General features: G+C 47.2%; 1 protein-coding gene and 1 long non-coding RNA gene across 6 annotated transcripts; one reads left to right on the top strand and one right to left on the bottom strand.

The window, feature by feature from the left end:
- Positions 1–355: 355 nt before the first annotated feature.
- LOC123135612 (luminal-binding protein 2) lies at positions 356–4,228 on the bottom strand. The gene is made up of 8 exons (XM_044554761.1): positions 4,037–4,228; positions 3,085–3,352; positions 2,787–3,001; positions 2,461–2,703; positions 1,640–2,119; positions 1,394–1,548; positions 1,218–1,300; positions 356–1,122 (listed from the first exon to the last, which is right to left on the bottom strand). Exons 1-8 carry the CDS (start codon positions 4,083–4,085, stop codon positions 618–620), a joined length of 1,998 nt encoding a protein of 665 aa, XP_044410696.1. The 5' UTR covers positions 4,086–4,228; the 3' UTR covers positions 356–617.
- A 3,293-nt stretch (positions 4,229–7,521) lies between these two features.
- On the top strand, positions 7,522–14,485 carry LOC123135613 (uncharacterized). 5 transcript variants are annotated; one of them, XR_006466102.1, is made up of 7 exons: positions 7,522–7,977; positions 8,061–8,271; positions 9,256–11,436; positions 11,527–11,595; positions 13,446–13,532; positions 13,619–13,712; positions 14,090–14,485. It is a non-coding gene; the product is annotated as an uncharacterized lncRNA (long non-coding RNA). The 5 variants fall into 5 exon arrangements; XR_006466100.1 differs by having other exon boundaries at positions 13,435–13,532; positions 13,619–14,485; XR_006466103.1 differs by lacking the exon at positions 13,619–13,712 and having other exon boundaries at positions 13,435–13,532.
- Positions 14,486–18,828: the final 4,343 nt, after the last annotated feature.

Raw genomic sequence — 18,828 nt, forward strand, 5'->3', positions numbered from 1 at the left:
CAAACGTGAAAGTCTAATATCTGAAAAATGCAGCATGGCTTTGAACAATACCAACTTTATGAAAGCTACTAGTTAAACAATTAACACCAAATCCCATCTTCAAAACTGGCCCAAGTTAAGGTGGTTTGGAGAAATTGATACCTAATTGTTTCTTTATCTGCATTATGAACTGTTCTTCTTCTACACAACTTTATCATTACTCGATCAATTCCATTTTTTAAAATACTACTAGATCAAAATAGGATGCAGCAACAAAACCAGAAACTATTCACGACTGAAAGAGGGCACAAAATAACTTTGGCTGAGCTTGATTTTCCAACAGAAGCGAGTACGACTGAAAAAGACACAGGAGGTATAGATAAAACTGCATATCTTTTCTTCGCGTTAAATTCCGATGCGAATCCATCCGGCTATATAATAACAAAACGAAAAAACATCAGAAGGAAGTAACAGCAGCAGCAAAGAGTTCTCTACAGCTCGGACAACAGACTAATAACAGCAGTCTCAACCACCTCCAACAACCGCAGACCCAAAGTAAGCAGCAGCGGTACCAATTATCCATGTCTCCTCTCTCACCCTACTAACCCCATTACAAAAATTGGTTCCCTTAAAACCATCTACAGCTCGTCATGGTCCTCGTCGTCGACGCCGCCGTCGGCGCCCTCGCCCCCGGGCGCGCCGCCGGACCTCTGGTACACGGCCGACACGATGGGGTTGCACACGGCCTCCACCTCCTTGAGCTTCTCCTCGTAGTCCTCCTTCTCGGCCGTCTGGTTCTCGTCCAGCCACTCGAGCGCCTCCTTGAGGGCCTCCTCCACCTTCTCCTTCTCCTCGCTCTCCAGCTTGTCCGCCAGCTTGTCCTTGTCGCCGACGGTGTTCTTCATGTTGTAGACATACGTCTCCAGCTGGTTCCGGGCATCGATGCGCTCCTTCACCTTCTTGTCCTCCTCGGCAAACTCCTCCGCCTCCTTGACCATCCGGTCGATCTCCTCCTGGCTCAGGCGCCCTTTCTCGTTCGTGATGGTGATCTTCTCCGACTTGCCTGTGCCCTTGTCCTCCGCCTTCACGTTCAGGATACCGTTGGCGTCAACCTCGAAGGTGACTTCGATCTGAGGAGTGCCCCTGAAAGTTGAGTTCAGGACAACAACACACAATCAGTCAGCCTGCCCTATATTGCACCGGATGTTTATCTGAATCTGAATTTGATAGGTACAAACCTGGGAGCTGGGGGAATGCCAGAAAGGTCGAACTTGCCGAGAAGACGGCAGTCCTTGGTCATGCTGCGCTCACCCTCAAAGACCTGAACACAATAGCAGATATATGTAAGAGTCAAGCTCCAGCAGGCTGATACTGGGAAGTTTCAGAGGGAAGGAGGCTGCTCATTGTTTGTTACCTGGATGGAGACGGTGGTCTGCTGGTCCTGGTAGGTGGTGAAAACCTGCGACTTCTTGGTGGGGATGACGGTGTTCCTGGGGATCAGCTTGGTCATGACTCCTCCAACAGTCTCGATACCGAGGGTCAGGGGCGCCACATCGAGGAGGAGGATATCTGCATCAAGATCAGATCACAGTAGTGTAAGTAGGATGCTTCACACCTGCAGGAAAAGAGAAGAGGGCAGTAGTAAGAATATTCATCCTACCCTTGGTCTCGTCACCACCCTCGCCGCTCAAGATGCTTCCCTGCACTGCAGCTCCGAAGGCAACAGCCTCATCAGGGTTCACACCCTTGTTTGGCTCCTTGCCGTCAAAGTAGTCCCTGAGGAGCTGCTGGACCTTGGGAATCCTGGTGCTGCCACCAACAAGAACAATCTCGTGGATCTGGGTCTTCTCGAGGCCAGCGTCATCCATGGCCTTCTTCACTGGTCCCATGGTCTTGCGGAAGAGATCGTTGTTCAGCTCCTCGAACCTGGCACGGGTCAGTGGCTCCGAGAAATCAGTCCCGTCAAAGAGGGACTCGATCTCAACGCGGACTTGGTGCTGGTTGCTGAGGGCTCTCTTGGCACGCTCAGCTTCCCTCCTCAGCTTTCCAAGAGCACGGTTGTCCTTGCTGATGTCCTTGCCATGCTTCTTCTTGATCAACTTGATGAAGTAGTCCATGATTCTGTGGTCAAAGTCCTCACCTGGAGAGGATATACAGCTCAGTTATGTATGGGCCAATAGAATGCACAACACACAGCTAATGAGATGAAAAACTAATAATGATCAAATCATTTGAGCTCCTTTGTCAAGTAAAGCAGTACATAGTCAACTGAAAGATTACTCAAGAGTGTTGTGTGACCAATAAATTATTTGTTCCATATTGAAATATTTAGGTAATAATCATGTCTTTATTAAATGACTATATAGCAGGTGACAGTAGCCTAACCAGCAGCACCATATTTTCTATATGCAGTACTCAGTCAATCCCAATGGCATTGTAACAAAAGGAATTGCAGCAAATGAGAAGGAAAAGTTGTTATACCTCCAAGATGGGTGTCACCGTTGGTGGCCAACACCTCAAAGACGCCATTGTCAATGGTCAAGATACTGACATCAAAAGTACCACCACCCAGGTCAAACACCAGGATGTTCTTCTCGCCGCCCCTCTTGTCCAAACCATAGGCAATAGCAGCAGCAGTGGGCTCATTGATGATCCTAGCCACATTGAGGCCAGCAATCACACCAGCATCCTTGGTCGCCTGCCTCTGCGCGTCATTGAAGTACGCTGAAAAAACAGAGCAAATAGATGTGAGCAACGGCATTCATAGAATCAACACTAGTCAGCAACTGAATTGCACCATTACTAACCAGGAACAGTGACGACGGCGTCATTGATCTTCTTGCCAAGGTATGCCTCAGCAGTCTCCTTCATCTTCCCAAGAATCATAGCACTGATCTCCTCAGGGCTGAAGACCTTGGTCTCCCCATCCTTGATCTTGACCTGGATGTAAGGCTTCCCCTCCTTGTTGACAATCTTGTAGGGGACAAGTTTCATGTCCCTCTGCACCTCCTTGTCCTCAAACCTGGAAGAAAATGTTAACAGGTCAGGCACCACAAATCAACACTGCACAAAAATAAGTGTAGAAGAACAGGAAAGCGGTATTACTTTCTTCCAATGAGACGCTTGACGTCAAAGACGGTCCTCTCAGGGTTGACAGCTGCCTGGTTCTTTGCAGCCTCACCGATGAGCCTCTCGCCATCGGTGAACCCAACCCATGAGGGCGTGATACGGTTACCCTGGTCATTGGCGATAATCTCGACATGACCGTTCTTGTACACACCGACACATGAGTAGGTGGTGCCGAGATCGATACCGATCACCGTACCGAGCTTCTTGGCCTCCTCCTTTGCGGCACAAAGTGCAAACAGCGATCCTGCACACAGCAGCAGCAGCAGTAGGTAAGCAACATTCTGAATTATTCAACCCGATCTCAATGGCATTAGCACACAGACAGCAGCAGAATTCAAAATATCACACTAGTTGAGCTGATTTCATAGGGATTCAATTCAGCCACCATTGTCCCCTGTAACCGGAACATTTTTCCTAAGGCGCTACTTTTTTAGTGTCACTACTACTACTATAATATAATTAAATCATGTAAAGCCCTTGCAACCCTTGATCAAACTCTGTCCTAACATAATCATCAAGCGAGAAGCGGAATTGCGAGCCTGTAGCAGCATCCTACCAATTTTAAGGACAGATCGCCGCAGCAATTAATGCAGCAGAACAATTGAACAATTCAAATCGGCGGCGGTGCAGCACTAAACCTAAGCCCTCCAATCTACGAGCAACTAAACCACAGATCAAAGCGTCCGTACAGCAGGCATCGAAATCTAGATCACACAAGCCTACGGCTCGCAAGCAACGATCCCAGTGAAGCGGCACAAACGATTCAAAATAAACAGCTCGATCCGTCGGCGGCCGGCAGCGGCGGGATCATCGTCACCCCCGACCGCCCCGGATCGAGCTCCGGGAACAGAACACGCAGATCTGGCGGAACGAAACAAAACAGAGCAACGGGAAGGGGTCGGGATCGAGATCGAGATGGCGCGCATACCTGCGAGCAGGACGCCGAGCAGCAGCGCGGAGCCGCGGACCCGATCCATCGCCACGACGACGATCCCTCTCCTCTCCTCGCCTTGAGCTTCTCCTCTCTGAGGCTTCTTCCTCTCCGCCTTCGCCTTGTCGATCTCCTTTGCGGAAGTGGGTTTGAGTTTTAAGGAGACTGCGCCGTGTGTGTGAGATTTATATACGGCGGGGCTGGAGGTGGTCAGATCCGCAGGCTGCCCCCGTCGCGCTGGCCGGAACGTCACGGGGCCAAGCTGGGCGAATCGTTGGCGGGCACGTGGCGGCCCGGGCCAATCGGGGCGGGCTCTGTGCTGGGGTCGCCGCGGCCGTCCGTGCCGCCCATCCGACGGCCCCGGTGCGCCCCCTCGACGCGGAGCCGCGCGATTGGCCTGCGTCGCGTGGATGGAACGGATGGATGCTTCTCGTTCGTTCTGTGCCGGTCGGTCCACGTCTGGCCGGTGGGCCCGGGGTTGCTCTCTGAGGCAAGGGCATAACGACCTGTCTGGTATTTTCCAGAAGCAGAAATCCAGGTTTCGAATTTGTACGTTGGGGGTTTCAACAAGAATCTTACCAAATTGAGCCGTGGCACTTTGGATTATTCAACTGAATGATTTTTTTTAAAAAAGGTGTCAATACAGGGCGACTATCGCTTGAATGGACTTGTCGCGACGCTCAGCTCGAGCGCGTGAAAATAGGGGGCTCGATGGGCCCACTCGGCAGTTTCGTCGATGCGCAAGGTCAGTGGTCCAGTTGTCGTCATGCCAAGAAGTTAGCGAGCGTTGCCAATTTGAGGCGTGGCAGTTTTGATTATTTAAGTGGATATGTTTTTTAAAGACACCAAGAAGCCGATGATCGTGTAAATGGACTTGTCGCGACACCCAGCTCGAGCGCGGGAGAACAGGGGGCTCGATGGGCCCACTCGGCAGTTTCGCCAAGCGCAAGGGTAGCGATGTAGTTGTCGTCATGCCAAGAATTAGCGCGCGTTAACTTTCTTAAATTTAAAATTATCCACTTTACGACACGTGAGAGAAATATATGATGCCACGTGGACAGAGACTATAATGAAAATCCATTAATGAGCCACATTTCCCAGATGCGCGAGGTTAATAGCGTAGTTGTCGTCACGCCAAGAGACTATTAGTCAACCAACATTAACTTTCTCAAATTTAAGAAAGGATATAGATACAGCCTGACGATCGTGTGAATGGGCTTGTCGCGATGCCCAGCTCGAGCGCGAGAAACAAAGGAGGGGCTCGATGGGCCCACTCAACAGTTTTGCCGATGCGCAAGGTCAGTTGTCCAATTGTCGTCATGCAAAAAGCTAGCGAGCGTTACCAATTTGAGGCGTGGCAGTTTTCACTATATAGTTGGATATGCTTTTCAAAGACACCAAGAAGCGCGATGATCACGTAAATGGACTTGTCGCGACGCCCAGCTCGAGCGCAAGAGAACAGGGTGCTCGATGGGCCCACTCGGCAGTTTCGTAGCGGTGTAGTTGCCGTCATGCGAAGAAGTTAGCGCACATTAACTCCACTTTACGACACGTGTGATGAATATACGATGCCACATGGACAGAGACTATAATGAAATTCCATTAATGATCCACATTTCCAAGATTCGCGAGGTCAATAGCGTAGTTGCCCTCACGCAAGAGCCTATTAGTCAACCGGTGTTAACTCTCTCAAATTTAAAAAAGGACATAGATACGGCGGGACGATCGTGTGAATGGACATGTCCCAATGCCCAGCTCGAGCGTGAGAAAACAGGGGGGCTTGATGGGCCCACTCGGTAGTTTCGCCGATGCGCAAGGCCAGTGGTCCAATTGTCGTCACGCCAAGAAGCTAGCGAGCGTTACCAGTTTGAGGCGTGGCGGTTTTGATTATCCAACTGGATATGGTTTTTAAAGACACCAAGAAGCGCGATGATCGCATAAATGGACTTGTCGCAGCGCCCAGCTCGAGCGCGAGAGAAAAGGGGGAACGCTGGGCCCACTCGGCAGTTTTGCCAAAAGCAAGGGCAGCGTGTAGTTGTTGTCATGCCAAGAAGTCAGCGCATGTTAACTTTCTTAAATTTAAAATTATCCACTTTACGACACATGATAGAATATATGATGCCACGTGGACAGAGACTATAAAGAAAATCATTAATGAGCCACATTTCCAAGATGCGCGAGGCGAACAGCGTAGTTGTGGTCATGCCAAGAGCCTATTAGTCAACCAACGTTAACTTTCTCAAATTTAAGAAAGGATATAGATATAGCGTGACGATCGTGTGAATGGGCTTGTCGCGATGCCCAGCTCGAGCGTGAGAAAACAAGGGGGCTTGATGGGCCCACTCGGCAATTTCGCCGATGCGCAAGGTCAGTGTGTGGCGGTTTTTATTATTCAACTGGATATGGTTTTTAAAGACACCAAGAAGCGCGATGATCGCATAAATGGACTTGTCGCGACCCCAACTCAAACGCGAGAGAAAAGAGGGCTCGCTGGGCCCACTCGGCAGTTTTGCCAAGAGCAAGGGCAGCGTGTAGTTGTCGTCATACCAAGAAGTTAGCGCGCGTTAACTTTCTTAAATTTAAAAGTATCCGCTTTACGACACGTGAGAGAATATACGATGCCACGTGGACAGAAACTATAAAGAAAATCCATTAATGAGCCACATTTCCAAGATGCGTGAGGTCAATAGCGTAGTTGTCGTCACGCCAAGAGCCTATCATTCAACCAACATTAACTTTCTCAAATTTAAGAAAGGATATAGATACAGCATGATGATTGTGTGAATGGGCTTGTCGCGATGCCCAGCTCGAGCGCGAGAAAACAGGGGGGCTCGATGGGCCCACTCGACAATTTGGCCGATGCGCAAGGTCAGTGGTCCAATTGCCATCACGCCGGAAGCTAGCGGGCGTTACCAATTTGAGGCGTGGCGGTTTTCATTATTCAGTTGGATATGTTTTTCAAAGACACCAAGAAGCGTGATGATCATGTAAATGGACTTGTCACGACACCCAGCTCGAGCGCAAGAGAACAGGGTGCTTGCTGGGCCCACTCGGTAGTTTTGGCAAGCGCAAGGGTAGCGGTGTAGTTGTCGTCATGCCAAGAAGTTAGCGCATGTTAACTCTTTTAAATTTAAATTTATCCACTTTACGACACATGTGAGGAATATACGATGCCATCGTGGACAGAGACTATAATGAAATTTCATTAATGATCCACATCGAGAAATAAGAATACGGAGGATGATCCCGGCTCCTCAGCCGTTTGGATTCCTGGCCGTTGGATCTGCGTGCTTGATTGGATTTGGGCTGTCGGATCGAGCCCTGGAATGACCTCGTCCGTCGGATAAAAAAATGCTACTGTTGCAATGAACAGTTTCACCTCGACCGTGCCACCACGCGTAAATAGCCTGCCCCGTCGGGGGCATTTTCGTCATTTCACTCGCCCAGGGTATAAAAGAGTCGGCTCCCGTGGAGGCAACCCTAGCCGGCTCCCCTCCCCCTCCCGCGCGCCTCCTCTCCCTCTCTCTGGTTCCCCTCCCCTCGCCTCCCCTCCCGCACGCCTCCTCTCCTCCCGCCCACATCACCGCCGCCGCCGCCGCCACCCGCCTCCCCGCGCCGTCGGCGGCCAGACCCACCGCAGCAAAGCCCCCCTCCCTCCCCAACGACGATGAGCAAAAGCGGAGGGAGGACGAGGAGCACGACGGCGGCGGCAGCGGGGAGGAGCAGCAGCAGGGCAAGGCGGCGTGCTGCGCCGTCCCGCGTCTCCTCTCCTCCGACCACGCCGCGGTGCTGCGCGACGGCGAGTGGGCGCCTGCCCTCCCCGTCCGCGAGCTCGTCCCCGTGCACGGCGGCGGCTCCCGAGCCCTCCTGCTCCGACCCCGCAGAGTGCTCGACCCGTAGCCTCTGCTCGCCCTCGCGCTATCGGTCTTGCGCCCTAGGTCAGATCCCTCCTCCCCTCGTTTCTCTTCTTCTTCCTCTGGTTTTCTTTCTTCTTTCTCTGATGCGTGTGTGCGATGTGCAGGCAGTCAGCCTCTACCCTGCTTGTGTCAAGGAAGGAAGGGGTCCCATCCATGGAGAAGCTGCGGGTGTAGATGGTACAGCGGCTAGAGAAGAGGAGGTGGAGCAGCAGCACCAGGTCAACATCCAGCACCAAACACCTCTGAATCTAAATATATATCAACAAATATACAGCGGACAGAGCAGTCCAGTCACATCTTCTACAGACCAACGTGGTGAGCTTCCCTTCCCCCATCTACCCCACATCTCTCTGGATGCTTAAGTTTCATATGGCATCATGTTTTGACTCATCACGTTTGAAGCAAAATCACGTTTTGGTACAGTTTAGATAGAAAGGTGAAAATAAAACATGTCATCTGAAACTGTACCAATTAATCCTTGAGCTATTTCTTGGGTGGATTCATAGTGGTGATGGAGAGTAGTGGTCGTGAGCTATTTCTTGGTCAGAAGTTATTCCTTTTCTTATGAAGGTTAATTATATTCACAACATCATATTTCGGAAACTAGCGGTTATGAATTTGTTTAGTGTCAAGAATGTGGTGGATTATGATCAATTAAACTGTGGACAATTATTGCAAATGTGACTCTATTTCATTGCCTGAAAATTTAGTATATACTCTTCTTTCCAGGATCGTCGGTTGGTTCTATTGCTATTTATTGTGCCAGGACCCTCTTTTGTTGGCCTCAGCCTTCTACACTGTGTATCCTCTTTTGTTGGCATCAGCCTTTTTGATGATTTTCCAGTGTGTATGCTCTTGGTATAATGATATGATGAACTAATTGATCCTACTTACAACATTTGATATAGTCTTCTTCCATTAATTTGAGCTTTCAATATAATCATGTTCATCGTTTAATTTCCATTGCCTTAGTTAACCCCATTAATTTAGTCTTTTAGTATATTTATTTCGTGTTGATGTGCTGCCATAGATTTGTATCCTTGTCAGAATGCGCATATTTGTAGATGACACTGACATTATACTGAATGTGGATGGAGACTTTCGGATTATAATATCTAACAAAAGAAGCAATGATTTTGGTAGCCATGCACAAGTAGATAATCTCTAGCAGACTAGCAATCATTTTTTTTCTTTCCAGTTGTGTGCAGATCTTTGGAGCACTTGAAAGTCTTTGATAGTTCATTGAGAGTTTTACTCTTAATATGAACAAGCGATTTCACATCTGGTTTCCTCCTGCAGTAGAACAAGATGAACATGTGCCTTACATGAGCTCTTTGGATGATTATATCTTTGACAGTGAGGGAAATTGCTCTGCGGACAACCTGGTACACAATGATTACTAATCCAGTGTTAGCTCCTCATTATCATGGCTATCTGAATGATCGTTTGGTACTTTCAGTTCACTGTCTTAGTATATTGCCTTCTGCAATGCGGCTATCTGAATGATTGTTAGGTACTTTCAGTCCCCCGTCTTAGTAAGTTAGTATACTGCCTTCTGCGATGCAATCAATGCTCTGCTATGCAGCACCTTGTCCTACCAGACTTAATTATGTACATTATATGATATATGTACTGATACTCTACTATGCAATCCGTCGGTCCTAGAAAATTAAATTATGTAACTTATATGGTGTATACTGATGCTCTACTTTGCAGTGCCTTATCCTAGCAGACTTAATTATGTAAATTATACTCCCTCTGTAAACAGATATAAGAGCGTTTAGGTCACTACTGTAGTGATCTAAACGCTCTTATAAAAGTTTACAGAGAGAGTATGTGTGTTTTCTATCCTGATTAGGATGAACTACGCATGTGCATTCAGCTTACTAACATAGGTATTTTGCTTGTGATAGTTCTTGTTCAATTAGTTCGCCCCTATGAATGTGTGTGAGGCTCCTGGTCACCTAAATTCTTTTACAGGACAGTGACATGCCCCGTTAAAACGGGTAAATTATTCGTTATGCTCAAAATGATTCTACAAAACAAGTACTAATAATCATATTAGCCTTGCATTGCAGATTATTTCCTTTTTGTGGTTGGCATGAATGACTTTTGTACTCAATGGTTTAAGCAGTTGCTCTAGGATGCCGGTCATCCTCCAGCCTCCTCAGCCGCTTGGCATTCTTGGCTGTTGGATCTGGTTGCTTGATGCGATCTGAGCCGTCGGATCGAGCCCTGGAATGACCTTGTCCGTCGGATAAAAAATAGTTACTGTTGCAATGAACAGTTTCGCCTCGACCGTCCACCACGCGTAAATAGCCTGCCCCACCGCGTTTGAATCACGTGCCACATCGGTCGGAAGCCATTCTTGCTAGGGCGATGATGATTAGCCGTGGGTATCAAGTTGGGTCCTCCCTCTTGTCTCTAGAATCCTTTTTTATCCTGTGATACTTATTGTTCTGTCCTTTGGATGGTCATTCTTATTGAGTGATAACCAGGGCAGCTCCACTGTATAAACAGATTGATCTGGTGATAAGAGATGATGGGGGTAGATTATATGATGAGGAAAGGCAAATCTGAGCCCATATGCATTGAACCCTGAAGCCTTTTTATTCGCACGTGCCCCATCGGTCGGAAGCCATCCTTGCTAGGGCGATGATGATTAACCGTCGCTGAAATAAGTGTGCCTTTGAGCAATCAAGGCACCTGTGGGTATCAAGTTGGATCCTCCCTCTTGTCTCTAGAATCCTTTTTGATCCTGTGATACTTATTGTTCTGTCCTTGGATGGTCATTCTTGTTGAGTGATAACCAGGGCAGCTCTACTCTATAAACAGATTAATCTGGTGATAAGAGATGATGGGGGTAGGTTATATGATCGAGGAAAGGTGAATCTGAGCCCACTATGCAATAGAACTGCAGCTACCTCCCCTAATGTGTGTAGTATTGAAGGCAATAAAGAACTTTTCATGTCTTGCTACTTTAAAATTCAAAAAAGGTTCATTCTTCCTTTGCTGGTTACTTAACCATGATTTTTGTTTTGCTTTGGTTCTGGTTGAGATACTAAAGGTTGTTTATTTATGAAAAGAACAAACACTTGTAGTTTTGTATGCCTCAGCTGTTGCTTAGGATCCAGTGTTGTAGTGCTTTGCCTAATTACAAATAACTCTAATCAATAATAGTGGTATCAATAATAGTGGTTCTTTCCTTCTGATTTGAACTGAGAGAGAGAGAGCCACTGATTCTTGATCTTAAGGTGACCCCATTTTTCTATGCCTCATGCTCATGCTGCTCTATGTTCCCTTTTAAAAATTCTTGCTTGCATTTTGGGTTGGTTTCTGCTCTATGTTCCCTTTTAGCGTTTCTTTCCGTTGTTGCTGCACTCTCTTTTGGGCGTTCATTTCATGCCCGTGATCTTGCAAATTGTGCCTGTGCCGAGCTTGCTTTAGAGTACAGGCTGCGGAGACGTCGAGGACCTCAAGGTGAGACACGTTCGATTAAAGACGCAGGACTCCTCTCCCCGTCAATCTCGCGCTGCTTCTGCTCACCATCCCTCTCTCTGACCGCTGCAGGTCACCGATGTTGTGGAGCTGGACGAGGTTTCCACGCAGTTCATCGACCGCCTGTTCTTCCTGGAGAAGGTGAGCAATCTTCATCAATCCCAAATATGCTCTGTTTTTATTATTGTTCCTTCTGGTTTCTGCTGCTGTACTAAGCCCAAATATGCTGTGTGTGTGTGTGTCTCTGTGTGTGTATGTTCTTTGTACTTCCCTTGATTATTTTAGTGAGCGGAGTTGTGATCTGTAATGCCAATTTTGCATCTCTTTTGTTAGCGGAATCGTGGTCTGTAATGCCAATAGGCAAGGAATCTTTTTGTTTTATGCATCAATGTGCCGGTACCATGTATTTGATTTTGTCTTGGTACACACATGACTTGATCATGTGAATGATCAATGCCAGTCACATTATGGTAGTTCTTTTACAAGCAACAGAATTTAGCTAATCCCTCCTACTGTATATAGGTTGCCTCAACATATTCCCTCTTTAGTTTCCAGTCTCCTACTGTTACGGTTTAATTTTCTTGGAGTTTCTTTGTGATAGTCTAACGACAGTCATTGTTTCTTTATGCATGAAAGCACAAATTGTGAAGGAAATAAAATGCATGTATGTTCTGTTTACTCTCTCTTCCCTCGCCTCTGATATGTCCACCAAACTGTTGGGTTCACTTGAAGGCAAGGATGTTATTAATTTACTCTTGCAGGAATTTTTATAGAAAATATATAGTTTTACTTAACGACGAGGGCTCACCCTCGGATTTCTGTCATCATAAATCAGTGTCCTATAGGAGATAGAAAGTATATAGCATTTTTTTTAGTTTTCGCGATGTTTGTGTCTTTCATGTTCAGTTGGTCTATTAGTGTAGTGCTTATTGAACTTCTTTTGGAAAGGAGGCCAGTAAGAAGATGTCACCATGCATCTCAGTGCCACTGATTTTTTGCTTGGGTACACTATTTTTGGCTGTAACATTCTGAATAATAGTTTGAATTTGTCTAATTAAACATTCAGTATACATAGAGTGTTTTATGTTTTTCACCACCGAAATCCATGGTACTAAGTAATTTACTTAATCTATTAACATCTGACATACTTCATATATTAGGCAAATGCAACCTATGCCTCAGCTAATTGATATATTAAAGCTCCCTGCCATATTCAGAACTGGCATGATGCAGAATTCGTATGGCGTAACCTGTTACAAAGGGAAAAAATATTATTTTGTTATTTTGTACATTTTGTTCTTGGTTTCTGAAGAACAAGTGGAACCTAGACTTTCATCAATCTCTCCGTTATTGTTCATTATCTAGAACTATGCATGATATTGCATCTGGGCACTTAAATCTCGGTTTAAGTTTTGTGGGCTGTGCATATCCGATATGGAAATCATCTTGCCCTATCATTAGGTCAGCTCAATCCCAGCGGACAATTTCTTTGTTGCTCTGTTATGGGCCTGTTTGGATTTGATCCCAGAGCCGGCGTGCCAAAAAATTGGTCGTTGACTGAGTGGTCGCTATGCGTTTGGATGGATGCCAATTCTTTGGCGTGCCCAGGCTAGCTCCACATCTCAGTTCAATTCCACGCCAGTTATTTGGTGAGAAGCAGGCGGCCGATTGCTCTACCAAAATTTTGGTGCCCCTGTGACTGGCAGGGTTGGCTAGGGCAGCATCCAAACAGGCCATATATGTTTATATTAAACCATATGTTTATATCTTTCTGGTGATGCATTTGGTTTCTAAATTGATATATTTAAAAAAGTGCATTGATCTTTGGTGGTGAGAAAAATTTACTAGAAGTTCAGTTTCTTTAGTGTTGCAGAAAAAGTTGACTACTAAATACTGATGCATACTAGACACACAACTTATTTGATTCCCATTGCCATATATCAACCTAGCTGAACTAAAGATGACTATTGATGTTTCTAGATATTTTGCAGTTCGGTCCATGCCGTGGCGGAGGGTTGTCTTGTGGTTTGACCGGAGCGGGGGCACACCAGAGAAGCGATCTCGTCCCCATTATTCAGGTACCCTTCATCTTTCTCTCGTTCGACCTCTCCAAGAAAGTTATATAGGTATAGTAAGCTAATTGTGTTTTCTGGGTGCTGTATAGGACACTACGGTTAAAGATTGGTCTCATTTATATTGATGTTGCTGATTATCAAATCAATGGATGTTATCTAGAGTGCTTCTCCTTCCGATTTGACGTACTATGTCTTCCAGCTTATACTATATATGATTTCTTTCAATGGTTTTAACTAATTATGGATATGTATCTAATTATGTTATTTTGGCATCAACAAATTACTCACCTAGCATTTATTCTGCTATATGGAAACAATCGGTGCCTATTTCTTTTTTATCTGAACTCAGACATAATTCTGCTATATGTAAACAATCATTGGTTCTTTCCATTCTATCTAAACTGAGAAATAACTCTAATCAGTTGTTTTTTATTTACTGTCCAAGTATCATTCTTACCTAAAACTTGTGCCAAAACTGGTTTTTCTTTCATATGTGCCATAGATTATCCAACCCCCTCTGCTTCTGTACAATTTTGTCGACTTATCTGGCATTTTCTCAGCCGTGTGGAACCAGCACATCTACCTGCGAATCTCCAGGCTATGATATCAGCAGGGTTGCTTCGATGATGGCCCTATCAAGAGTATACATGTGTGCTCTTCTATAGGGAAATCATGCCAACAAGATGGTGCCTAATGAGGTCATAGACATGTTTTAGACACTTTGCATGAGAGAAATTTATACAAGTGTGCCAGGATCCATGTGAGGTTCCCTGTAACAATTCTGAGGGTAGTGGAAGGCACGTATACATTATGGTTCACTAGATCAACAATTGTCTTCACCTTGAGGGTGTTTTCATTTGGTCATGTTTGTTAACATGCTTAGTTGCTTCTTCTTTATTATGTTTCTGCTCCGATAACTTTCTCATATTATATCACTTTTGTTATTAACCATCGTATCGAATGGCTGCGTTTTTTATTTCGAGCTTCCTGTCGAGTGACTTTTTTTTAATCTAATGAACGAACTGAGATTGATTATGCCTTAATAGTTTCATGCTGGTACTGAGTGGTATTATGTCTCGCTTATATCACGTTTGAATGTTTCTCTTTCGCTGTATTATTACCATATATGAATACATATGATATACATGTATTGCTACTGGCTAAGCATTCACTACTTGACCAAACACGTTTGGACCGGCACCCTCGCGCCAGGGCGCGATCCCGATCTAGTTTCCAAGATTCGCGAGGTCAATAGCGTAGTTGCTCTCACGCCAAGAGCCTATTAGTCAACCAGTGTTAACTCTCTGAAATTTAAAAAAGGGCATATATATAGTGGGACAATCGTGTGAATGTACTTCTCGCAACACCCAGCTCGAGCGCGAGAAAACTGGGGGGCTTGATGGGCCCACTCGGCAGTTTCGCTGATGCGCAAGGGCAGTGGTCCAATTGTCGTCATGCCAAGAAGCTAGCGAGTGTTACCAATTTGTGGCGTGGCGGTTTTGGTTATTCAACTGGATATGGTTTTGAAAGACACCAAGAAGGGCGATGATCACATAAATGGACTTGTCGCGACGCCCAGCTCGAACACGAGAGAAAATGGGAAACGCTGGGCCCACTTGGCAGTTTTGCCAAGAGCAAGGGCAGCATGTAGTTGTCGTTATGCCAAGAAGTTAGCGCGCGTTGACTTTCTTAACTTTAAAATTATCCACTTTACGACACGTGAGAGAATATATGATGCCACGTAGACAGAGACTATAAAGAAAATCCATTAACGAGCCACATTTCCAAGATGCGCGAGATCAATAGCGTAGTTGTCGTCACGCCAAGAGCTTATTAGTCAACTAACGCTAACTTTCTCAAATTTAAGAAAGGATATAGATACAGCGTGATGATCGTGTGAATGGGTTTGTCGCGATGCCCAGCTCGAGCGCGAGAAAACATGGGGGGTTTATGGGCCCACTCGGCAGTTTCACCGATGCGCAAGGTCAGTGGTCCAATTGTTGTCACGCCAAGAAGCTAGCGAGCGTTACAAATTTGAGGCATGGCGGTTTTGATTATTCAACTAGATATGGTTTTTAAAGATGCCAAGAAGTGCGATGATCGCATAAATGGACTTGTCGCGACGCCCAGCTCGAACGCGAGACAAAAGGGAGCTCACTGGGCCCACTCGGCAGTTTTGCCAAGAGCAAGGGCAGCGTGTAGTTGTCGTCATGCCAAGAAGTTAGCGCGCGTTATCTTTCTTAAATTTAAAATTACCCACTTTATGACACGTGAGAGAATATACGATGTCATGTGGACAGAGACTATAAAGAAAATCCATTAATAAGCCACATTTCCAAGATGCATGGGGTCGATAGCGTAGTTGTGGTCACGTCAAGAGCCTATTAGTCAACCAACGTTAACTTTCTCAAATTTAAGAAAGGATATAGATACAACGTGACGATCGTGTGAATGGGCTTATCGTGATGCCCATCTCTGAGTGAGAGAAAACAGGGGGGGCTCTATGGGCCTACTCGACAATTTGGCCGATGCGCAAGGTCAGTGGTCGAATTGTCGTCACGCCGGAAGCTAGCGGGCGTTACCAATTTGAGGGGTGGCGGTTTTCATTATTCAGTTGGATATGTTTTTCAAAGACACCAAGAAGCGCGATGGTCACGTTAATGGACTTGTCACGACGCCCAGCTCGAGGGCAAGAGAACAGGGTGCTCGCTGGGCCCACTCGGCAGTTTCGCCAAGCGCAAGGGTAGTGGTGTAGTTGTCATGCCAAGAAGTTAGTGTTGGGAAACATAGCATGCAATTTCAAAAAAAAAATCCTACGCTCACGCAAGATCTATCTGGAGATGCATAGCAATGAGAGGGGGAGAGTGCGTCCACGTACCCTCATAGATCGAAAGCGGAAGTGTTAGTTTAACTCAGTTGATGTAGTTGAACGTCTTCTCGATTCAACCGATCAAGCACCGAACGTACGGCACCTCCAAGTTCTGCACACGTTCAGCGCGATGATGTCCCTCGAGCTCTTGATCCAGCAGAGGGTCGAAGGAGTAGATGAGTTCCGTCAGCATGACGGCGTGGTGACGGTGATGGTGATGTGATCCGCACAGGGCTTCGCCTAAGCACTGCGAGAATATGACCAGAGGCGTAAACTGTGGAGGAGGGCGCCGCACACCGCTAAGAGAAAATGTTGTGTCTCATAGCCCCCTGTCGGTGTCAAAACCGGCGGATCTCGGGTAGGGGGTCCCGAACTGTGCGTCTAGGCGGATGGTAACAGGAGACAAGGGACACGATGTTTTACCCAGGTTCGGGCCCTCTTGATGGAGGTAAAACCCTACGTCCTGCTTGATTAATATTGATGATGTGTGTTACAAGAGTAGATCTACCACGAGATCAAGGAGGCTAAACCCTAGAAGCTAGCCTATGGTATGATTGTTGTTCGTCCTACGGACTAAAGCCATCCGGTTTATATAGACACCGGAGAGGGCTAGGGTTACACAGAGTCGGTTACAATGGTAGGAGATCTACATATCCGTATCGCCAAGCTTGCCTTCCACGCCAAGGAAAGTCCCATCCGGACACGGGATGAAGTCTTCAATCTTGTATCTTCATAGTCTTGGAGTCCGACCGATGATGATAGTTCGGCTATCCGGACACCCCCTAGTCCAGGACTCCCTCACCCCCCCTTATATAAAGGAGGGAGGGAGAGGAGGCCGGCCCTAGGCGCGCCAAGTGGGAGGAGTCCCACTTGGACTCCTAGTTGGATTTGCCCCCCCCCTTTTTCCTTTTACCGGAGGGAGAGAGGGGGAAGGAGTAGGAGAGGGAGAAGGAAAGGGGGGTGGCATCCCTTCCCTAGTCCAATTTGGCCTCCTCCCTTGTGGGGGCGCAGCAGCCCCTTGTGGGCTGGTTAGCCTCACTCCTATGTCCCATATGGCCCATATCTTTCCCCGGGGGTTCCAGTAATCCCTCTCGTACTCCGGTATGTACCCGATACACTCTGGAACACTTACGGTGTCCGAATACTACCTTCCAATATATCAATCTTTACCTCTTGACCATTTCGAGACTCCTCGTCATGTCTGTGATCTCATCTAGGACTCCGAACAACCTTCGACCACCAAAATACATAACTCATATAATACATATCATCATCGAACATTAAGCGTGCGGACCCTACGGGTTCGAGAACTATGTAGACATGACTGAGACACCTCGTACTCCCCATCGCATGGGCAACAATTGCCGAGTCTTCTTCGGCTCTGTGTCGTTCCCTTCCTAGGCCTCGTCGTCGTCCACCGCCATGCTGCTCTCGGCACAACATGGTCAACGTGGTCAACGAACGACATCCATCGGACATGGACTGTATGTGGAGAGGCTGACAGCTGGGTCCACGGCCACACAAAAGGAAATGCCTCCTTATTACGCGCAAAATAATGATTCCTCCACCTGACATCTGGGACCCACTAGAAGGGTCTCTGTATTTCGCGAAAAAATGTGCCCCCCGCTGACAGGTCGGACCCACCAGCTATCTTCGCATGCAAGGAAGTGCCTCCTTATTATGCACAAAAAATGAATACTCCCCCTGCCAGCTGGAACCCAGCATAATGGGAGGCTTACTTGTGGGCCTACCAAGTTGATGGGGACGGAGGGCTTTGTCAATTTAGTCAATATGAACGATTCTAGCTCCAGTTACCGTACGATGTTCACCCAATGGTCGTAGTGCTTCTTCAACCTCTGGTCTTCTTGCTCCAGCCGCCCAAACCAGCGCCAGTCGTGCCGTGTGCTCCTGCTTCCCGTGGCCGACTGTGATGCCGCGGAGGCCTCACCGCCCCCTACTACTCCCACCTCTGGCCAGGCCATCCCTTTACTCACCCACACCCACTGTTATTCTGCGGCGACGGCAACCTCACATCGCAGCCGAACCAGTGAACCCTCCTACTCCTCTCTGCGTGGGCATCCACTGCCGCGTCTTCGTCGGCTCTGCGTCGTCCCCTTCGTAGGCCTCGCTGTCGTCCATCGCCTTGGTGCTCTCGGCACGGCGTGGTCAATATGGTCAACGACCGACTTCCATTGGAAGAGTACTGTACGTGGAGAGGCTGACAGCTGGGTCCACGATCACAGCAAGGAAGTGCCTCCTTATTACACGGAAAATAATGATTCCTCCACCTGACAGCAGGGACCCATGGACGGGCAACCATATTTCGCAAAAAAACATTTCCCCCCTGACTGCTGGGACCCACCAGCTACATCTTCACATGCAAGAAAGTGCGTCCGGGCAAAAAAATACGATTTGCCCCCCGACTGTTGG

This window comes from Triticum aestivum, chromosome 6B, assembly GCF_018294505.1.
Source record: "Triticum aestivum cultivar Chinese Spring chromosome 6B, IWGSC CS RefSeq v2.1, whole genome shotgun sequence".
NCBI lineage: Eukaryota > Viridiplantae > Streptophyta > Magnoliopsida > Poales > Poaceae > Triticum > Triticum aestivum.